The sequence below is a fragment of the Haplochromis burtoni genome, unplaced genomic scaffold, assembly GCF_018398535.1.
Source record: "Haplochromis burtoni strain Fernald_Lab_line unplaced genomic scaffold, NCSU_Asbu1 Contig_13, whole genome shotgun sequence".
In the NCBI taxonomy this organism is placed as follows: domain Eukaryota; kingdom Metazoa; phylum Chordata; class Actinopteri; order Cichliformes; family Cichlidae; genus Haplochromis; species Haplochromis burtoni.
Genome location: NW_024582374.1, coordinates 3,030,662 through 3,050,180, shown reverse-complemented (window position 1 = coordinate 3,050,180; position 19,519 = coordinate 3,030,662). Strand labels below are relative to the sequence as shown.

General features: G+C 41.2%; 2 protein-coding genes across 5 annotated transcripts in view; one reads left to right on the top strand and one right to left on the bottom strand.

Annotated features, from left to right (window-relative positions):
- Positions 1–177: 177 nt before the first annotated feature.
- nipa1 (NIPA magnesium transporter 1) lies at positions 178–5,338 on the bottom strand. The gene is made up of 5 exons (XM_005919696.3): positions 5,065–5,338; positions 4,940–4,987; positions 4,773–4,863; positions 1,805–1,962; positions 178–1,532 (listed from the first exon to the last, which is right to left on the bottom strand). The coding sequence occupies exons 1-5, from the start codon at positions 5,252–5,254 to the stop codon at positions 1,030–1,032; spliced, it is 990 nt and encodes a 329-aa protein (XP_005919758.2). The 5' UTR covers positions 5,255–5,338; the 3' UTR covers positions 178–1,029.
- Positions 5,339–5,417: 79 nt separating this feature from the next.
- Positions 5,418–19,519, top strand: part of herc2 (HECT and RLD domain containing E3 ubiquitin protein ligase 2) — a 52,775-nt gene continuing 38,673 nt past the window's right edge. For 2 of the 4 annotated variants that reach the window (XM_042216704.1, XM_042216701.1), the window contains exons 1-6: positions 5,418–5,584; positions 8,887–8,995; positions 11,420–11,513; positions 11,650–11,781; positions 14,160–14,382; positions 16,414–16,514. In XM_042216704.1, coding sequence (XP_042072638.1) covers positions 8,924–8,995; positions 11,420–11,513; positions 11,650–11,781; positions 14,160–14,382; positions 16,414–16,514 — 622 coding nt within the window. In that variant the 5' untranslated portion in view covers positions 5,418–5,584; positions 8,887–8,923. The remainder of the gene's footprint in view (positions 5,585–8,886; positions 8,996–11,419; positions 11,514–11,649; positions 11,782–14,159; positions 14,383–16,413; positions 16,515–19,519) is intronic. The other 2 variants (XM_014332824.2, XM_005919694.3) reach the window with 1 other exon arrangement.

Here is a 19,519-nt window from a genome sequence, read left to right as displayed (position 1 = left end):
TGACACTGATGGAGGCACATCTTACGTCCGCTTGTGTGTTTGTTCTTCCGTGAAGAGCTTCTGATGATGTTCACATGCTGGTATGTTTGCTCTGAGTCTGTGCATTAGTAATCTCAGGAGGAATGACTCATATAAATAACCAGGCATGAAAGTAGAACATTAATTAATTTATTCAAGTTTTAATGTATTCATGTAAACAGCGAGTGGCCACAGAAGAGAAGGAATGTGTTACAAAATTCTCCTTTGCACAGAATACTCAGTCGTCCTCCACACAGCTGAAGAGGCAGCTTATGGAGTTACCTTCAATAATTTACAGGCGGCCTGAACTCACGGAGGTGATTCTAAGAACTGAGACAGCCTGTAAAAGCCTGATGGGCAAGACTCTGGAGGAAAGGAAGAAAGTTATTTACACAACAGTGACAAATTAACTGTCGGTCCTCAGACCACATTTAAGCTTGTAATGAAATGCCTCATTTATGACTCCAGTGCTCTTTAGAGTTTTTCAAGCAAGAAAATGTTCTATCAGTCTACACGTCCTCCAACTTTTCTTTTCTTTTTTTTCCATTTTAAAAAACAAAAGAAACAAAAACGGGATTTGGACCACTGGTTTCTGCTTCTTTTCATTAAACTGTGATATTTTACAGTGGACAACACATGGAGAAGAGAAAGAGGGTCCCTGATTTTTAATGTTTCTGCACAAAATCTTTGAACTCCACATCCCCAAACCAGATGATTTAGAGTTTGTTAAAGTTCACTCAGTCGTAGATAAAGGCATTAGAAACACAGAGAGAAACATTAAAAATATAATCTTCTTTAAAATAAAAGGTGTCATAAGATAATTCGCCTGATTGAGGGTTAACGAGATGAAAGGGTTAACATCATATCTAGTGTTACTTCAAACATATTTAAGATCAAATAAACTAACTATATATCTTATGTTGTTTTGGTCATTCAAACTGGAGGTAGGAAAAAGTCTCAGGAACTCAACTTTGGCGCAGACACGATGTAAAGGATTAAAAGGCATCTGAATCAGTCTGACTTTTCCTCTTTTTTCTTCCACGTAATCAGCGCCTCCTGGGAAATGTGCAGTAAAACAACACCGACGCACACCGTGGTTAAAGCACACAGTATGGCGAGGCTGTCTGTTATAGTCAGCGCGGTCCACTCCTTAAAGAGAAGACCGGAAGCTAAAATCACGGTGGACGTGAACGTCACATAGTAAATCGCTTCAAATATGTTGGAGCTGAAACACTCCAGCGCCTTGTTGATGAAGAAGAACTGTGTGAGGATACTGACAGCCAGCGTGCCCAGCAAGCCCAGGAAGAGCGCCCGAGCCCTGCTGCTTGACGGGCCCTCGCCGAATGCGTCCGGAACCGCCAAGCCGAGGCCTTTGCTGCTCGGCACTGTGAAGCTTCCCAGCAAGGAACATATGGCAACGTACACCATGATGTTAGATGTGCCATGAGCTGGAGCGACCCACACGATGAGAATGACCAGCAGCAGGACCACCACAAGGGCGTACGTGACAAACACTGCAGGACAACAAGAGAAATGAAGAGTTATTTTAGGAGCAGGTGTAGAGAAGTTGTATTACACACTAACTATAGTCCTTTTTACTGTCTGCAAAGTAAAGTGTATGTTGGTATTTAATGGCCTACTGAAAAGTTTTTGGACACAACAGATCAGTCAGATGAGGAAATGTATATACACATATACATATATAATGTTGGTGTAAAACAGAATGACTGATTAAGTGCATAATCAGTGTGAAGGAAACAGCAAATAAAGAGCCCCTCTGCGTTACCTGGGTCGAGGAGCCTCTCCTCCAACTCGAGCCTTGAAGTTGCCTCTGCTGTCGGGGCGTGAATGATGAGCACCACAGAGCCGCAGCAGCATAAAACACAGCCGAGCTTCCCCAGGATGCTTAAATGCTCTTTCAAGATCCAGGAGGCCAACACAGCCCTGCAGCACCCAAACACACACTGTCAAAAGTTCAAGAAATTAAAGTGTTTAAACAGTTTCATCTCTTGTAGAGCTTAAATCAGGGGTGGGGAACTCCAGGCCTCAAGGGCTGGTGTCCTGCAGGTTTTAGATCTCACCCTGGGTCAGTACAACTGAATCAAATGATTACTGTAGTTCATTACCAGGCCTCTGGAAAACTTCAAGACATGTTGAGGAGGTAATTAAGCCATTTAGATCAACTGTGTTGGATGAAGGACGCATCTAAAACCTGCAGGACACCAGCCCTTGAGGCCTGGAGTTCACCCACCCCTGGTTTAAATGATGCAGCAGTATCATTTAAACCATTCACTAATACTACCAACAGTTTAAAGGCTGTAAATATTAATCATACTGTTGACTCCCATCAGCAAATAAAGAGGACCTTTACTGAAAGGAGTGGCTGAGATTTATTGGCTGTGTCCCGACAGTTTTACACACCTACAACCGGTGATCCAGTTTCATTAAGTTATATGATTTACAGATGCTGGCGTTGACTGACAGACATGATTTTATTTTTAAAATAACAAAAAAATTATCAGCTTTTTACAGTTGATCTTCAACTTCAGGCATGTTACCTAAAGTAGAAGATTTACAACTTCAAGTAACATACCTGTCAGATGAGAGGTGTGGCAGTGATAGGGATATAAGGATTTATGTCTTCAAGTGCAACAGAAACAACTGATTCAACAGGGCGAGAAGTTTAATCCTCTCAGGTTAAAGTAACACAAACATTCTGCTGTCAGAAATCGAGATTTGTCTTTTAATAACCGTTTTCCCAAGTCTCAAATAAATAATCAATCAGTGGACAAAAAGAAATAAGGATGCTCACTGTTATACCTTAAAAACCATTTCAGAATCAGAAAACTTTGTTGTCCACTGGAAAGCAGGGGATTTAAACGTGTTACTCAGTGTATACAAACAAAACAGCAAAAGAAAAGGAACATAAGACACGATATAAACGCCACACAGCAAGATCATGTGATGCTCAAAAAACAAACAAACATTATTTGGCTGCAGGGAACTGATAGTGCTGTCTTTATGTCCCACTGCCTGGGTGGAGATCTGACACTGTGTGGTGTCAGTTTTTTTGTTTATCTGCTCAGTGACCCGTGACAGTTTTTGATTTGTTTTTACTGAAATAAATGTGTGCCAATATACGATGCTGTAAGTGTGAACATCTGGTCTGGTTTTGTGGTGAGTCACAGGAAGTGTTCCGCATAGCTCACTACTAGGCCCCATCCTCTTCACTTTTTCAATTTTAAAAGCCAAATCTAACTTACATTTAAGCGTTAATGGGTAAATGAAATGGTGTATCTAGCTTCTCATCAGCAGGGGCAGATTAAGCTCTGATCGTTGACTTGTAATTATTTCTTTGAACATAAATCTGTAACGACTTCAAAAAAAGAAGAGTTGGGTGCACAAGTTTGAATTTATTTTGGATTTTCTGTAATCCAGACAGAGTCAAAAATATAGATACAAACACAAATAAACATACACACTCACTTTAATTTTTTTAATAAGTGATGCTGCAGGTTTTACGAAGTTGACAAGGCCAAGGACTGTTAACTTCTTGTTAGTGGTCATGATTGACTTTGGTTGTTGCTGTTTGCCAGCATTAAAAAGGATTTGTTTGACAACACTCAATAGACTGACCAATACTCAGAACAAATCCAAGGAACTCAGTGAAGATCTAAGAATAAAAATTGTAGTTTTACGCAAGTTGAAAAGGTCTCTTGAATCCATTTCTAAGCAACTGCAGAATTATCAATTCAAACAACCGTAGATAAATACAAGTTACTCAGATATATCACCACTTTGCTAAAGTCTGAACGAAGACCAAAACTGTCTCCCTTGGATGAGAGGAAATTGGTAAGTATTTTTGGGGAACAACCAAGGAACCATCAAGGCTCAAGCATGCCATAAGCTGGAACCTGTTGTAACACCAGCATCGCTGTACACAGTGAAGCAAATTTTACATCGCCATGAACTGAGAGGGAACCACCAAGAAAGAAACCCCTGCTCCAAAATCAAAACCTCCAACAGCTTGATTTAAAATTGCAAATGCCCAGGTGGACAAGTCAAATGTTTCCTGGAGAAAAGGTCAGACGAGAACATTTTTATCTATTTTAACAAATGACAAAAGGTATGTTTGGAGTAAAGGTGAGTCCTTCAAACCTAAAAACACTACACGATCTGTTAAGCATGGTGGTGGTAGTATCATGCTCTCAGGCTGCTTTGCTTCGACGGTACTGGTAGATTGCAAAAAGTGGATTGACTAATGATGAAGACCGACTACCTCCAAATTCTTCAGCTTAACCCCAATTCGATTGTTAAAAGTTAATGCTTCAAACACACATTAATACTTAAAACTGCTCTTGGAATTACTAAAGCAGGATAACATAATGCTTTGGAAATGCTTTTGGAACCACAATCCTAAATGAAAATTAGTGGATAACACTTAAAAGCGGGGTCAGTGCCAGGAAATAAAGCAGCTTAAATTAATTCTACCAAATATAGCAAGAAGAGTGGTTGATTTGGTACTATATAGAATTAAACAAAATATTAGTGGGGTTATATAGATTTATGGTTGGACCTATAAAGACATTAAAGACGTATGTTGTACATATATAGCTCAAAATGACCATGATATTCATGCCCATGAGGAGTTGATTAAAACTTCTGTATGATGTTTTTAGTTTAGCCCAAAAAGATTCCACGTGGAGCTGAATACTTAAGAAACAAACAACCAAATGACGAGCAACTGAACTCACCCAAACAGCACTCCCAGGGCTCCCAGAGGAGTAACTACCACCGCAGGGGCCACATTGTATGCCAGGAAATTACCAACCTGACCCGTAATCACTGCAGAGATTCACAGACAGGTGTGTGAGACATATAATTTTCTAAATAACACACCAAGTCTGTAAATGATACTCACTACACAGTGTCCCACTCCACCACACCACATCTGTGAGGTACGACCTTCCTGTTGGAGAACATTCAAAACTTCAGTCAGTCTCTATTAATCCACAAACAGCCACGTTTACTGTTTCTGTGCTTTACCTCTGTGGCGGGAACGTAGTATCCCTTTTTTCTGCAGCACAAATGTCGACCCATTAATGAAACTTGATATTATAGCTATTGTTATTCCCAGATTTTGAGAAGAAACTGCCGGTAGTCCTGAGTCAGAGGCCATTACTGCTGCTCTGTTTACTTCCCGTTTCTTTGAGCCACAGCGACACCCAACGGACATCTCAGCTTCACCCCAGGTCAGCCCAGCCTCTCCTATGTCCCGCCTCAAGTCTGAAAGTAGCGTTAATTTTATAACACCGCTCTGCGCGCGCAGGGCGGCCGCACTGGAATCAGTGGAATCAACATTGCCGCCTCTTGCGCAATAAACCCCGCCCGTGGGTACGCTGTGGTGATACACATGCATCGCATTGAAGCAGGCAGTTAAAACTACGTAATTTGTTTCCATGTCTCGTGCACTAGTTCGCGATCCGTCAATCAAGCCCATAATGAAGGTCTCGTTAATGCAGCAGAGCAGTTGAGGGGACGAGAGCAGATTGAGAAGAAACCGCAGGTAATTCACAGCGTTGTTGCTGAAAACTGACATGTTCCTGTCTGTGTTACTGAGCTCCGTGACCCGCTGCGTGTCGCTCGGTTCGGTGTCAGCTCACAGCAGCTCGTTTATCAGCGCCTGCATAAGAGCTGCTTTAGCACGGGCTAGTGCTAGCTGGCTAGCAGGCTAAGTGATTAGCTTTAGTGCCAAGCTAACGCTGCCCAGCGTTAGGTACAGCTTTATGAGCTCAGTGATGCTGTGTCAGTGTGCGGTGTTCTCTGACTGCTGTTTGTTATCATGTGTGGGGAAATAGCGTCAAAACATCAAGGTTATCACTGCTTTTGCTAGCATGCAATGCTGCGATCTGCTGTTTTCCTCCCAGCGATTTATGTAGCTGAAACATTTCTGGCCCCAAATCATAATCGCCTTCATGTTATTTAACGTCGTTCAACGCCTTATTTATGCTCTGATTAGGTTATAATTATTACTACCCCTGTTATGGATGAGTCTTTCTTGTCTTATGTAAAGTTGTTTTTCAAACCCAGCTGCTAAAACTCAACCCACTTACTGCCTAATCACATTTTTATGCATCATCTGTCAGTGAATATTCGAGTCCAAGTTTCCCATTTGTTTACACGCCTTTTCATATTACCTGACTATGGAGAGCTTTCCTTACTGTCACTCTACACACACAGACGAATATTTATATAAAACGAAGTAACATTAACATGATATTAAAACACTAAACTAGTATAGTCGTTGCTGTATACTACTTTCTGTGTCAAACAGCCAACAAAACTGAAGGATATTGAAGATGAAATTGTCTGGCATAAGGACCCCAAGTGACGTCATCATGGATGTAGTGAAGGAGGACATGCAGAGGGTTGGCGTGACAGAGGATACTAGGGATAGAGTGAGGTTGAGGCAGGTGATCTGATGTGGTAACTGCTAAAAGAAGAAGAAAAATAGTCTTCTTCTAAATATCCATTGTGTGATGGCAGTCATCTATAGTAGTCTCAGTTCCTTTTCTAACAGCAAACAGTGATACCATTTGTAATGAGACAAGCCTTAGAAGCAGTTATGGAGGGTGTGAGGTTCATAAGGTTTGACTAAATCCATAAGCAGGCTTTAAAAGTAATTACTTTAAGTTAAAATCTATCTGATACCTAAGAGTTGGCCAGTGTGGACATCGAGGATGGTGATGTGGTTTCATCTCTGGCAGTTTAGGTGGATGTGGGACCTTTGGCACAGATTAGAGTAGAGGAAATTGTAGAAGTCTAAACCTGATGCTAGGAAGGAGTTGATGACTTTATCAAGATGCGTTAGAGATGTAAAACAAAAAATTATTAAATGTATTTCTTCGCTGGGGAAGGCTAGCCAGTACGGCCTTATTAATTTGTGTGTGAAAGCACAGCTCAAAGTCAAAGATCACATTCAGATTGATGCTGAGGGCAGATTTTCAAGGTTTTTATTCAGGTTCCAGGTCAGATATGGAAGGAATAATAAAAGAGCTTCAGATCTGGACTCTTTGAACTGAAGAAAGAAATGCATTTTGTTACTAAATAGGCTAAATGGAGCATATACCTGTGTATCAGCTATATGAGCAACAGTGTAAATCACCATTATATTGATGGATTATCTAACGGATAAGTGTAGGTATTACAGGATCAGGCAGCACAAGAGGAACAGATGTTTTGCAGAGAGTGGTCAATGTATTATCCACAGCCACAGTTATTTGGATGACTTCTGCATCAAACAGTGAAGGAATCAAAATAGTGTGAGGATTCCAACTGAATTTGAATAGCCATGATGGAGGAGAAGAAACACAGACACATTCAAACAGCTAACAGAGACACTGCTTTGCATGAAAATGTCTGAGATTATATCACAGCGCAAGCAGCACAATTCCACTCAGATTCACATTCCTTTCCACCTGGAAACTAGAATAGAAGTAATTACTGTGGTCTAGGAAGTAGGGCTGGGCAATATGAGGAAAATCTAATATCACAAAATGTTTTGGCTTTGTTGCGATACACGATATATATCACGATATGTCTTGAGCCCCAGCACCCGTGGTAACGTGGGCAAAGGGGGTGAGCTGCAGTTTTAAGCCTCCATGAAATCAAGTTTTTCATGTAAAGATCGGCATGTGTGGTATCCACAGAAACTTCAGAATCTCGGTGAAAAGCTCATGTGAACCATTTCTACAACCACTAAACACAGTGAAAACTACAAACAATTAAAAGAGCAATTACGCAATTTTGCGAAATGTCCCTAAACACAGAAAACAAAGCCACAAACTCCCTTGACTTTTTGTAACGAAGCAAATTGTGCATTGTCTAAAAGCAGAGATCTTGCAGATTTCGAAACTGCAAGTTTTGTCACGCTCTGACCAAAATTCACTGAACCAGCCTCAAGTATACAATAACACGGACTCAGTCTTACTCTCTCACTGATAGCCGTTGTATCACAGCTGGTTTATTAAACGTTTTCTTCTGTGTGTGCGAAGACCTTCACATGCAAAGTTTAAAACGGTCTTAATTTTGCAGTGGATGACTTTTAAGCTGGTGGAATAATTTCATGGTACTGCTACCTTTTGCGATAATAGTTTGCAAATTGTTTTGCAAATTACTGCATTTTGTTCGACATCCTGCTTATGAAATCCAAACAACAGTGAGTCTTCCACTCAGGTATCTAACTTCCACTGTCGCCATATTTTTCCCTATCTGGTGGGATATAAACATGCGTACTCGACGCATTCTGCTGGGTAGAAAATCTTCCACTTGGGAATGGGAATCAATGCATTCGTGGCATGTGGAAGAAAAAAAAACATATTAAATTTCATGCAGACAGCTTAATATTTCCATGGCAACCTATACTCGATGGTTACGATAAAACCATTGAGTATAGCCATCATACGCAGAAAAACTTGCGATACATCCATTATATTCAATATATCGCCCACCCCTACTAGAAAGGTCTTCTTGAAACACATCAAACTGCTTTCACTGTGTTCCCTCTGGTTCTTCGTTACCTCGCTGAGCTCATCCATCTAATTGTCTTCACTTCAGCGATAATCGTCAGGATAAAAACAGACATGTTTTTAATGATTTTACTGACTTTACCTGGGATGAAGTCACTAAAAAGTAGTATATGAAGGGAAAACTTGAAACAAGCCTGAAAAGTAAAGTTTGTAATTGATGGTCATAAAGCTCAGTCCGTTTTCATGTACTTACTTTGTCATTATTTGTGGATTCCCACCTTGCAGTGACTTTATTAAATTGTCTTTTTATAGCACTCCTTGTTGCATGGTTTTCTTGCAGGTTGGCTGCGTTTGCAGCCCAGAGAGGAGAGGGAAAGATGCCTTCTCCATCATTTACCCTCGATGCTCAGCTGAGATTTCATGACAAATGGCTGAAGATAGACCTGCAGGTATGTACACGAGAAGGAGGCAGTGGCACGACATAATATTTATCGTGGTGGGTTTTGTTTTTTGGTTGGTTTTTTTGTTTTGTTTTTTCCCCCCAGTCACTTGATCTGTCAAGTGACTGAGGAGAAGAGATGATCTGTAATGTTTCATCATGTTTCTTATCTTTACCTCAGCTGTGACATCAATTTTCCAGATTAACTGGGAAAACGTTACCCCATGTCAGTGTGTCATACTCACTGTGGTCCCCTAGCTGTTTCTTTGTTTTCTAAATATTTCAGAATCCTGGTGCCTTATTGATTGTATTTTACATGACTGACTGCTGTCATGTCAGAACCAGAATTAGTAGAGTTTTATATTTTGAAACCTTTAGTTTTCAGTTAAGTTTAATTTCACTTACTTTGCAGAGAGGGTTTTTTCATTTCACTTTAGTTTTTTATTCTTAAGAAATGTTCAGACTTAGTTGAGTTTTTAACTGGTTTCGGTGTTTGTGTCACTTTTTTCTTTTATATGTAATAGTTGGTGTTTTTCTGGAGCCCAATTTTGAGAGGTTCAAAACAGGAAAAACGGTGCATTACAATAATACAGACAGTTGGCTCACAGGGCAGTAAACATCTGCAGCAGAGCCTCTCGAGATTAGTTCTGACTAAAACCAGAGACATTTCCTCTGTATTTGTATTTTCAGGGCTTGAGTGGAATTGCTCTGTATATTAATTTGTGCCTCACACATGCATCAGAATGGATGAAAATTACATTTTTGATTTTAGGTCCGAGGCATGTAGGATACAAAATGGCTCTATAGAGGCCACTATGAAAATTTCTATGAAGGTCGAAGTCTACAAGAAGCCTTGATTACATATCTGCGTCAGACCTCATGCAGATGATTATTGTTTTTCTGGTTCAGCCTGTAATAAAGTACATCACCAGAAAATCTTTCTTTTGTTGTTAGTAATTATGAACTCTTTCAGTGAATACACCACAGACTTAACAGGCTGCAGTCTCTCTACCTGGAACTTGAAAATTAATTTGGATCATCCAATCAGGACTTGATTTTGGGACCCACCATTTTCCCACCATAAAAGCTTCTTTCAGCACTGAAAGAAGTGCAGCTTTAGTGTTATCTGTCTGCTCAGTCTCTGAGCTAACATGGGTTTCAAATCTGTCTAAGAATGAGGAAACATTTGGCTTTCAGCTTGTGAATATTTCAGAGCAAACGATTGTCATGCATGTGTGTTGTAGCACTAAGGGGATGACACACAAATGGTTTTTTTCTTCAGTCGGTTGATACTCTGAGATAAAACAGCTATTCTGGTACTCTTGAGTTGTGAAGGCTGCACAGATAGATGAAAGGACCTCTGTGTACACTCTTTAGTGAGGAATAAAATTCAAAAAAAACAACAACAAAAACAAAAAAAAAAAAAAACAAGTAAAACGAAAGACACAGGGAACACAAAGCCTCAAAGAACAACAGAAGCTTACCAAGAAAAAACCATAAGAAATAAAAGAACAACAAAGAAAAAGATGAACGAAAGAAAAAAAAAAGACCGGGCCCACGCGCGACTCCCCAAACAAAACAAAGACAAAGAAGAAAAAAAAAATAAAAAAGAAAACAAAACAAAAAAGAACAATAAACCAAATACAAAACTAACAACGACAAAAAAAAAACAACGAACAAAAAAAACCGAATAACACAATAACCCCAAAAACATAAATAAAAAAGAGACAGAAAAGCAATCCCCCGACGCCCGTGAAAAAGCAAACGAACAAAAAAACATAAAACAGCTATTCTGGTACTCTTGAGTTGTGAAGGCTGCACAGATAGATGAAAGGACCTCTGTGTACACTCTTTAGTGAGGAATAAAATTCAGGGAAATGATGTGGAATGACCTGATTATGGAGAAAATAATGCTCTTGGCCATCTTGAGCTGACCTTGAGCACCCTTAAAGAAAATGGTTAGCAGCATTTGAATTTTCAAAATAAGAGGATTATCCAGTAGGATATTATTTGTGTTGTTATCACAGTTCGTTCAGCATGTAACTCAGCCTGTATCCAAGTCAGTGTCTGACCCTCTGAGGAAAAACTTTGGATCAATGAATGATCAGAGTGGATCCATATTAGCTGTTGTGTTCTGATAACGTGATGGAAATGTGTCTGCAGAAGTGACTAGAGAACAAACCGAACGCTATTAATACGCACCATTGTGTGGCTCAGGTCAGGACTTTTTGGGGGGTGGTGGTGGGGGCGGGGGGGTTCACAGTATGTAAGTAGAAATTGTTGTTTTCGAATAAATTACTTCACTGCTGGAAATTTTCCTTTAGCTGTGGATAAAACCTTTGAGGTGGTGTCAAATATGTCTCCATGCAGCATTAATAAAAGCAGAGGTTTCTGTTCTGCACTGCACTGATTGTGTTTCTCTTCCTTCTGGCAGCGGGCTTTTTCTCCAGAGGGTCTGAGTGAGATGTGGAATGAGATGGTAAAAGATGAGGAGATAACATTCAACGGAGAAGAATCAGCTCACCCAGGTATTTATGTGTGACATGTGACACCTATTTCCACGCCGTCTGAGGATTGATACCTGAGATTGGGACAGACAGCAGTGCTTTAACCTTGCTGCTGAGGATGAAGGTTAACGTCCTAATCTCTTCTGACTCTTTATAGAAGACTGCACTGACTGTTTTGGAGCTCAGAAGAAGGATGAGCCCAATGATAAAGAGAAGAAGGAAGAGGAGGAGACGTCGACGTCGGTGCATCACTCCATCATTGAGACATGGGACTGGGGACGGCAGCCAGGTGAGAAAACTACCTGAGTGAGTTTAAAAGTCGGGTTAGCTGCAGTAATTCCTGCTGCAGTCTCGTGCTCCCCCTGTGACTCCTGTCATTTTACGCCTTTCTGTTTCCAAGTAGGGTAATTAATACTACGCTGAGAGCAGAGGGTTTCGTAACACCTACATGTGAACTACATAAATCTCGTTTTAGCTAACGGCTCAGCTCTCACTGTTTGGCGGTGTCTGGCCATGTTGATGTGTGTGTGTTTTGCTGGCACGTGAGGTGTGGAAACTGAAATGACAACCTAAAGTCTGCTGGTCTGAGTGGTTATTTTTACCCTGCAGAGTTTAATCTTAGTTGGCATTACGTTGGTTCACAGCGGGATACAGACTCTCACCCAGTTTGTGTTTGCTGGTGGGGCTGGGTGGGACGGTTCATGGTGGCAGGAGATAAGCACCGAGCAGGCGGGCCAGTTAATACAGATTTTGATACTGTCTGCCTGGTTGCTTCCTCCTTTTTTTTTTTTAATTATTGACTGAGACAGGAAGTTGGGCTGGTGTGTACAGTGAGTGTAACTGGATCGCCGCATGGACAAGTGCTCTGTCATTGATGCTTAAAGTTCAAACAGCACACTTCCTGCTTTCCCATTGGAAGTTTGTAATTTCCCGAGCTGCTGCGTTGAAGCCAGGATGTTGACATGTGAGATCTTTGCAGGTTTCCTCTCTGTCCCTTGTTAGATTTTTATTAAAGATGTGATAATTTCCTGTGAGTCTAATATTTCTTCAGCTGTGAGGAATGCAGACTGAGCAGAGAGTCTGACTAGGATCCATATCTGTTCTGACAGCTGAGCACAGCTGACTGCTGTGTGGCTCATACAACCTCAGGACAGTCTGACTTACATAAAGCTTAAGTGGATTTCAGAACTGCTATTTTGGCCCACTTCACCTTCCCTGCAGCGCTGTGGTATAGACACAAAAAGGGTTTCTTTTGAGTCAGATCAGAACTCAGGACTTGTTGTGATGAAACTCAGTGGGACAAAATTTATTTAATTTTTTAGTTGAGCAACCCTGAAGCATCTAACCAAAAAGCTTAGGTTGCTATACCCAGGGTTGGAAGTGGGGTCTTAAATCTGCATTCATTTAAATGTCCAGCAGGGTGGGACTTCCTGATGAGTTTAGTTTTTTGCTCGTTTCAGGTAATTGATGAGTACGACATGTTTGTTTTTTGTAAATTATGGTCATTCGATGGGCCTGAAAGGATGATTATCCAGGATGTTTATTGCCTGATGATTTGTCAACTAACTTATTAGACAATGAGTCCATTTGCTCGTTTCACTTAAGTTTTTTATTAGTTTCAGTGTTATTTGTTTTTTAGTCCATTCATTGAGCCAGCCATCCATTTTCTAGCAATTATCTGGGTCTGTGTTTTGGCGTCAGCAGCCCAGACGGAGACCTCTCTCCCTGGCCGTCTTCTCCAGCTCTTGCAAAGGGTTGCCTAAGCATTCCCAAGCCTCCTCACCTAGGCTCTTCAACTCCTCTCTAAGGCTGAGCCCAGACACTAAGCTGATATTCACCACTTTTATCAGCTTGTCACCATAGGTATGAGTAGGAACATAGATCGATGAATAAATTGACAGCTTTACTTCCACACTGAGCCTCATAACAGATCAGTACAGCGTCAACATCACTGCAGGTGTCACACCAATCCACCAGTCTCCTACTCCATCTTCCCCTACTGTGAACGAGAGCCTACTTAAACTCCTTCACACTTGAGATGGCAACTAATTTCCCAAAAAAAGAAAAAGAAAAAAAAAAAAACCCAAAACAACAAAAAAGCTGAATCTGATACAGTAAAGCAGATCTTTTTAGGGTAAAGTAACTAAATAAATGAATCAAGCAAAAACATAATAAAATAGCATACTAAATGTTTGTAGTAGATATGACTACGAGACAGCAACTCATTCAATCGTTCAGGTAAGCTGCTGAGCAGGTACTTTGTAGAGAGATTACATGGTGTATTTTAGGCAGTTCAGCAGCAAAGCCTGTGTAGCTCTGCAGCTCTTTAAAAAATAAAAAATAAAAAAAGACCCATTAAAATGGACCAAAGATGGGGAAATCCCAGGAAGTATGTTATGACCTCTTTAGCTAGTAACAATGCCTGACAGCTTCTTAAATTATTGAAATGCACAAGTTTGTTTTATAAATGGCAAAAAATGGTTTGATCAGCTGATATGCAGATTTATCACTCAAAACTAGCGACTTCACTCCTGTAGCTTATTTGCAAATTGAGTGTTTCTGGTCATAAACAAATGACATGCCAGTGCACTCACTTATTTTTACTATGTTATTCTTTTCTTTGAACTGTGTGTGTGTGTGTGTGTGTGTGTGTGTGTGTGTGTGTAGATGACAAGGAACTGAAGGACTGCCTGATGGTTCTGGTTGAGGACCAGCAGAAGCTCTCTGCTCAGATGGCCAAAAGCACCCTGTCTGCCCAGCGTCTGCGCCAGCGTCTCGTCATCCTGGAGCGCTATCTCATCTCTCTCAGCCACAGCATGATGGAGGAGAAGTACAAGGTCCGCTGGAAAACTCCCCCCAGCCCCCCACTGCCAGCTGCTGACAACAAGAGGTAAATAAAAATGTTTCCTTTCTCAGGAATTGTGCACAAAACATTGGTCTTATGAGAGAACAGAGGCAGATTTAGAAACTGGGTAATTCCATGGAGAGTCAATGAGCTCCTCTCTGACCTCTTCAGAATCGGCTGATCTTTTTTGTACAGTGACGCCTTGCAAAATTTGACCTTCATACTATGAATATTTTGAGAGTTAGAGAGTTGGAGTGAGGTGGGGGTGGTGGTTATTTAAGATTTGTCTTGTTTTTTGTTTATTTGTATTTTTTATCCTTAGCTGTAAAACCACATTGGACTAGTGAACTGGTCGGTCGGGTTTGTGCAATTAGTCAAGTGTAGTAATCTGGAAGGTTATACACTCATGTCTTCTACAGCACATGCTGCAGGTTAAAGCAACGATTGAAGTCGATGAATGAGGCATTCAGAGTGTGTGCCAACATTTATACATGACTGATGGACTAAAAAATGGAATAAAAATAATAATCCTCAACTTTCAGCAACCATTTTTAATGTTCTCTCTAGCCCACAGTGGTTGAGGAGTATGGCAACGTGTAGCGCAGGGGGTGTCCAACTCCAGGCCTCAAGGGCTGGCGTCCTGCAGGTGTTAGATCTCACTCTGGGTCAACACACCCGAATCAAATGATTAGTTCATTATCAGCCTCTGAAGAACTTCAAGACATGTTGAGGAGGTCATTTAGCCATTTAAATCAGCTGTGTTTGATCAGGGATACATCTAAAACTTGCAGAACACTGGGCCTTGAGGCCTGGAGTTCCCCCACTCCTGATCTAGATGGAGCTTAATTTTTTCTTTGTGTGTGTGTGTGTGTCCATGTTCAGAGAGCAGTGTACCGTGAATACCTTATCCTATCATGATTATCCCCATAATGTCCTCCTTCTCTTCTTACCATAACTGAATTTATCTTAACTTCCTTACCAGAGGGAGGGAGTTGTGGTCATTTAAAGCTTTAAAGTGCTTGTAAAATGGGCCATAAAGGGATAAAGTAGATTATTGTAGGGCCAATAGAAACTGTGTCAAACTTACTGTTTCATTCTTCCTGACTGCCAGAGGAGGTGTGAAATAGCTGGATATCCATCGTATGATTAGAGATTGAGACAGAGTACCAAGAAAGTAACACATGTGACCTGGGTGACGTAAGGAACCCGGCACTCAGTAGTAGTCACTAAGCGAGAATCAGTGCTCACCGCCTGTGCCAGTAGCTTTGTAACCTTCAGCTGGAGCAGTTTCATCCTCCTGAGACTGCATAGCCAGTACCCATCTCTGAAGTCTCGCTTCTGTTTTGATGGGGAAGTGGAGTAAGAGTAAACAGTATTGTATACTCTTAACTATTATGGTGTGTCTATCCAGTCACTGAAAGTTAAACCCTGCAGCTCAGTGTAAGTGCACACTGTGTTTTCTTTAAGTAAGCCTCTTAGGCATGCTCCAATAGGTCTCTCATATGCATAGTAAATGTAGGCCGTACTCTAAATGTGCTCCATATTTACTGTGCAGGGCTTTTAGTTCCAGGCATTTATTTGGAGCAGACTTGATTTTTTTTTTTTTTTATTTCTAATTGAAAACCTCATTTTAGGATCTGCTGTTGCTGCCCTGTGATTGCATCACAGCGATGATACTAGGGGTGAACCATTCATCAAATTTTAAATAGATTTTTGGCTTTCAGCATTTATGAAAGGAACACAATTGTAATTTAAAATGATCTCTCTTAGGCATTCCTTTTTGTGACAAAATCTTAATTTTCCTTGTGTTATAAATCAAATGAACTTAAACCTGCACAGTAGTGGATTTTTCATCCTTTCCAAAGCCTCCCTAGCTCTTCAGTTGAGCTTGAGCTAAGATGGTGAAACTTTTTGTCACAAGGCTCTAAAGGAAGTAAAAGTCACACATAGACAGAAGAAATCCAATGCATCTTCTGTATGTGGGCTTCAGTTGGCTGTTTGATAGTAAGGTTTTTACAATGATGATAATAATATGATAGTATTTAATTGATCCGTATGTGCTCGTATTCTTTTCAGCCCTCGTCCAGCCAGTAAAGGTGTGGAAGGTTTGGCCAGAGTCGGCTCCAGGGCAGCTCTTTCTTTTGCCTTTGCTTTCCTTCGCCGGGCATGGAGATCAGGTAAGAAGTGCTGATAGTGAAGACATTTTGTCCTTCGGCGCCGGTGATGATAGGTGCTGTCATGGTGGTGCAAGTTTGCTTAACAGCTGCTGAAGAATGCGTTGCGCCACATTAGAAGCTGCTCGTCGTAAACAACCAAACATCTTTCGCAAGGCTGTGTTTTTAGTTGTGCTGCTAGACGACAGACTGACAGAAGAGGGCCAAGGAGGCAATCCTGCTGCTTTGGCACAAGAATGAATCCAAAATAGCTGTTTTGGATGTCGTTAAATGTAACTCTGTCATCATGCGTGGTCTTCATTACAGGCAGATAAATCAGGATCCAGTGTCTTGCTTTAGTCTCATGTATTATAATGATAATTATAATCATCATCCTCGGGCTATGAATTCAAAATGACTAATAATATTCAGTTATTAACTTTTATTTTGATGTAAATTAGTCACAGATTCTGATTACGTTTATTCAAGCGTAAATCTTTGACCATGTTATTCATTCACTCCCTTCATTTTCAGCTTTGCTTGTGGAGGTGTTGTTTTTGTTAACATTGTGAGGGCTTTGTGTCCACGGGGACTGGGTGGGAACAAAGCGCCTGCCTGTCCTCCGTAGCCTTCCTGTAACATGAGCAACACGCACACACTGACACCTCCTATCCCCATTTTAGCCGTGTTCCTGGAAATACTCTTTAGGAACAATGAAGTGTAACACACTTGATTTTTTTTTGATTTTTTTTTTTGTTTTTTTTTTTTTTTTTTTTTTTTTTTTTTTTTTGGGGGGGGGGGGGGATTTTAATCTCTGTTATGATTCTTCTTCCTTCTTCTTCCTTCTTCTTCCTCCTCCTCCACTGCGAATCAAGCACACCCTTTTTACTTTGCAGCAGTGAGTTGATCACCTCCCTAGCCCAGTGCTCTAACTCGTTTTGGTATGACATTACAGAATAGCTGCACTAGAGGAAGTAAATCTTACAAGGATTTCACAGGTGAACCTGTGGAATGATCAATAATGGTCTCCTTATACTCTCAGATCCCTCAGCGTCTCTGACCAGGTCTTTCTTGGGGGATAACAATTAGTCTTTCAAAGAGCACAGGTCTGCTCTCCCACCACATTGCATCACAGTTATCCTGTGGTGAAGGCAAGATGGCAGAAACTGGTGCTTGGTCTTCAAACACAGGTTTTATGTTCAAAATTAGCCACTATTCTGGGCCCAAAACTGCTCTTTTTCAATTAAATTGAGCAGTAACATTTTGAGTGGAAGGAGGTGATATGTAACTACTGTAAGCTTCAAACTGGGGCTCATGTTGGTCAAGGGTTACAGAAACAGGACTTTGGTAGGTGACATCACAGCTTTCTCTCTGAGTGGTCATTAAACACGTGAAATAAGCCAAATTAAGATATGGATAAACTCTATTTAATGTCGGTAGCTGCGTATTTAAAATCAGATTTTAGCAGCGAGGGGAAGGAGAAAGGAAATAGTTTTAAAGGAATGTCTGAGTTACATTCTTAATCAGAGGTTTTTGTTTCACCGTTTCTTGCCCATAACAAAGAAAACTGGAAATGTCTACCGTATTTTCACGACCATAAGACGCACTGTACTAAAAGGCGCAGTCTCAGTTATGTGTGCCATTACTGTATTTAACACACACAGGAGTATGGCAACGTGTAGCGCAGGGGGTGTCCAACTCCAGGCCTCAAGGGCTGGCGTCCTTCAGGTGTTAGATCTCACTCTGGGTCAACACACCCGAATCAAATGATTAGTTCATTATCAGCCTCTGAAGAACTTCAAGACATGTTGAGGAGGTCAAATTTTTTCACGACCATAAGACGCACTGTACTAAAAGGCGCAGTCTCAGTTATGTGTGCCATTACTGTATTTAACACACACATAAGGCGCACTGGATATAGGGCGCATACAAGTACCGTATGCGTATTTAAAAATAAAGCGGGAGCAAACCTGAGTTCGGTACCTTACTCACATTTCTATTACCGGTAATCGTCATCATCAACAACACACAAGCATACAAGTGTGCATATTTAAAAATAAAGCAGGAGCAAAACAAAGTTTGGTACTCACATTTTTATCATCAATCAAACCCATCGAAGTCCTCATCCTCTGTGTCTGAATTGAACAGCTGCGCTAAATCTCCATCAAACATGCCAGGTTCACTTTCTTCACTGTCAGAGTCACTTTCCGTGCCGTGCGGCTCCTCGGAAATGATGCCGGCTTTTGCGAAAGCTCGAACAACAGTGCCAGCAGACATGTTAGCCCAAGCATCTACAATCCATTGGCAAATTGTGGCGTAACTCGCCCGGCGCTGCCTTCCACTCTTGGTGAAACTGTGGTCTCCATCGGTCATCCATCGCTCCCAGGCCGCTCGCAGCCTTACTTTGAATGTTTTTGTCGCCGATGTGTTTGCTGCAGTAGGAGCGGAAGATGGCCAGCTTTTCCTTATAATCCGCTGGAAGTTGCTGCGCTACCGTAGTCCTGGTCCGGATGGAAAAATGGCACCGTTTCATAAAACGAAAGCACCAAGACGGACCTCCTTGGAAATGTTCAATGTTCATCTCTTCAGCTAGTGAAACTGCTTTTAGCCGAATGGTGACCGTCGAAACGCTTCTCCCGCTCGTTCTTTGCTCGATGATCCACCGCTCGAGTCTTCCCGGGCCACCTCGCCTTATGTCCGCGGAAACTCAGCTGCGTTTTCTTGACCTGCCGGAGCTTGTTTTCTAGCTTCCTCCATTTGCGAACCATCGATTCGTTAATCTTAAATTCTCTCGCGGCTGCTCGATTTCCATGTTCCTCCGCATAGCTGATGGCCTTCAGTTTAAACTGTGCTTCATAAGCGTGTCTCTTTGCCATTTTCAGGGTTGTTAAAACAACGATGTTCCACATAATGCACATACCTGTCCTTTTAACAGGTATGTGCGATTGTCCGGTATATACGATCAACGCCCACACTTCACCCTTTAGCGTTCTCATGGTGTTCTCTACTACGTCCTCCTTACAACACAC

Coding starts and splice junctions, on each gene's coding strand:
- nipa1 (XM_005919696.3), bottom strand. CDS start 5,254: ATGTCCGTTGGGTGTCGCTGTGGCTCAAAGAAACGGGAAGTAAACAGA. Junction 1,963..4,772: donor GCCCTGGGAGTGCTGTTTGG/GTGAGTTCAGTT, acceptor TGGGTGCTGCAG/GGCTGTGTTGGCCTCCTGGA. Junction 1,533..1,804: donor GGAGAGGCTCCTCGACCCAG/GTAACGCAGAGG, acceptor GTTGTCCTGCAG/TGTTTGTCACGTACGCCCTT.